The sequence below is a fragment of the Lactuca sativa genome, chromosome 1 (assembly GCF_002870075.4).
Source record: "Lactuca sativa cultivar Salinas chromosome 1, Lsat_Salinas_v11, whole genome shotgun sequence".
In the NCBI taxonomy this organism is placed as follows: Eukaryota; Viridiplantae; Streptophyta; class Magnoliopsida; order Asterales; family Asteraceae; genus Lactuca; species Lactuca sativa.
The window spans coordinates 15,993,110-15,996,261 of NC_056623.2; the positions used below are offsets into that span (position 1 = coordinate 15,993,110).

The 3,152-nt window shown below is 30.0% G+C and overlaps 1 protein-coding gene across 1 annotated transcript; it reads right to left on the reverse strand.

The window, feature by feature from the left end:
• Nucleotides 1–1,898: 1,898 nt before the first annotated feature.
• On the reverse strand, nt 1,899–2,589 carry LOC111916718 (mini zinc finger protein 2). The gene has a single exon (XM_023912378.3). The coding sequence runs from the start codon at nt 2,396–2,398 to the stop codon at nt 2,126–2,128; it is 273 nt and encodes a 90-aa protein (XP_023768146.1). The 5' UTR covers nt 2,399–2,589; the 3' UTR covers nt 1,899–2,125.
• Between the last annotated feature and the right edge of the window lie 563 nt (nt 2,590–3,152).

The following is a 3,152-nucleotide window of genomic DNA, read 5'->3' on the forward strand; positions in this document are numbered from 1 at the left end:
GACTATATGTTTATATGGTATTGGGTATTTTGGAGGAAGTCATTAAGTTTTGTGTTTATGGTTTTTAGTTTATGCTTTAGGTACTTCCAGCTTGAAGGGGAAGGGCTCGACTTGATTGCATTGCATCCACCTATGATTTTCCGCATTATGTGATTTTGGGAATTTTGTACTCTGATAAAATGTTGTTATGATACACTTTCGACTGTTTTGATATGATTATCATATGTTTCGAATGAAATTTGAAAACAAAATTTTATCTGTATTTTTGAGACGTTACAAAATTAGTTTATTAGTTATTATGGTTTAATAATTAATTAGAAACTAATTAGAAAATAATTTAGGAATTAATTAAAAGTTTAATTACTAGAAGGGTTGAATATCAATTAATCAATAGTTGATTAATCAAGAATATTCCAGAACCCTAGAAAGAAGGTTGGTGGATGAAAAATCTGTCAAGATAAAAGGAATTTCGTTCATAGGGTTATCCATTGTACATAGGCTTGAGGATAAAACCCACATAGGCTTGAGGATAACCTTCACTTAAATATTTAATATTAAAGTATAATATGTGTAAAGACGACTAATCAAATGAAGAAGTTTTATGAATATTTTAGGTATATGAGGATCTATAAGTTAAATTCCTAAAAAAGTTATTGAAAAAAATTTAATTATTGAAGGACTCATTTGAATAGGGGTTAAAAGTATTGGAATAATGAGCTAACAAAACTATTAAATGATAGAATTGATTTATCATTAGAGATGCTCTTATAGATAGAAATGTAATTATATATATTATGGATAAAATATATTGGTAGTTTTAGTCATTGATTATATATATATATATATATATATATATATATATATATATATATATATATATATATATATATATATATATATATATATATATATATATATATAAAAGTACGTTGTTTTGGATATAAAAATTGTAAATATATTGCTATTATGTACAGAAAAAATAGACTATATTGCCTGTATTCGTAAAAACAGTTAAATACTTTGCTATCATGAATTAAAAAAAAAGGTATGTCGCTATTATTATGAATATAAATATAATTATGAATGAACTTTGAAAAAACTTATGTAAAGTTTGTGTTGCCAAAAAGTCCAGCGGGAATGCGTCGTAAACCCAAAACCAGCTAGCGTACCCGTTGCAAATCTGTCATTGCATTGTTCCGATGAATATCCGTCGCAATTCGTAGACAAATTCCATCTCCAATCTGTGATAAATTTGTGTAATTTGGTTGTTTATAGTATATCAGATTAACGGCGATAAGCAAGCTTCCGTCTATTGTTAATCTGTCGCTAAATACTTCAAACAGTGATTAACGGCGGAGACGTCGGTTTGTGAAAGTAAGATATATTGTAGTGATTATATTCATAATAATGGCTTTAATATGTATTGATATTCATGTTTAGCTAACTAAACATTAATGATTTAGTTTTTGAAATTGACAGGAGACGTTAACGACTAACATAACTGCACCTCACATGCGCACTTGTACAACGTGTTTTAATTAATGCTGTAAAGCGGGTTTTTTCTAGATATATATAACTACGTATTTAGAACCCAAATTTGGAACATTTTACCTTAGAATTGGTTTTCTTAAGTGCCATCAGTTAAATATTTACTTCTATAACAATATTTTACTCATTTTTATCAACTGATTCAACAATGTTTTAAGCAAACTATGAAACCATGCTTCAACCGATGAAACATGTGACCGGTAAAATTTACAATCAAAAGCCGTTGTGCAGAATTAATTGATAAAAATATATACCATTATGGCATCTAAAACCCAGTATATAAATCAAACTATATGTAAATTTAACAAAGTTTTTTCCGTAAAAGATGCCTGACAAGATCCACAATACCATTATGGCATTTAAAACCCAATATATATAAATCAAACCAAATGTAAATTTAACAAAGTTTTTTCCGTAAAAAATGCCTGACATGATCTACAGTATCAAATAATAGAGAGAAATGAAGAATAAATACCGTAAATTCTAGAAATGGTTTCCTAATACCAATTTAATTAAATATATATTCACAATATCACAGAGATATTATATGAATTTGTTGGCGTTTCCAGCCAACGCATTAATCATCAGAAGTGGAGGAGCACTCACAAGCAATCTCGTCTATATCTCTCCGGTGGAAATTCCGGTGGCAGCCACAGGCGGCGCACGTCAGAGCACCTCGTGTACCGTCATCTCCACTTGCCATGAACTCTCTGCAGCCGTCCACAGCGTACAGACCAATATTAGCCGCGTGGTTCTTCAAGCACTGCCCGTAATGAACAGTTCGAATTACCGATACACTTGGAGCTATACTCTTTTTTATCACGAGTTGCCGTTTCTTCGTTGCTCTCATCTCTCTCTCTCTCTCTCTCTCTCTCTCTCTCTCTCTGTATCTCTCTCTATAAATGAATCTTGAAAGAGAAGAGATGTCTTATTAAAGAAACCCTAGCAAAGGAGGGGTGGAGGTCTGGGAAAAAGACGATGTGAAATGCCATGGAGGACCATCTTATACTGTTTGGAACATGGCTTTATACAACCACCAAAGGGAACAAAAAAAACTAGAAAAAATCAAAATATGCACGGATTTTTTGATATGAAAAATTCAAAAATTTGTTTTAGTTAGACTTTTGTTTCAAAATAAAAAATAAGATCAAACTTCCAACCAAATGATATCTTAAGGGGCAATGTCGGTTTTTTTCTTAATGTGCAATGTTTTATGTATTTTATAAATTATTTTAGATTTAGATTTTCAAAAAATTTATTGAAGTCCAATTATTTGTTTCTTTATTTGCACGTTAAAATACTTTTATGGCTATTATCCATTACTTTGCATCAAAACACCTACACTAGCAAGAGGCTAGCAAAGGCAAACAACCACGAGGCTATTACATGAGGTTAACATTACACCAATAGAGATTATATTATTTAATAGTTTGTCCCAAAATTTTATAAAAGTTCCACGTATTTTCATTAAAGTATTAAAAAATACTATATTATTTATTTGTATGTTAAAACTCTTATATTTTTTTAAATGTATCATTTAAAGCATTGAACTTGGTATATCCTAGATAACCGACAATGCTAGGTAATCGATTCTTAACGTTTTG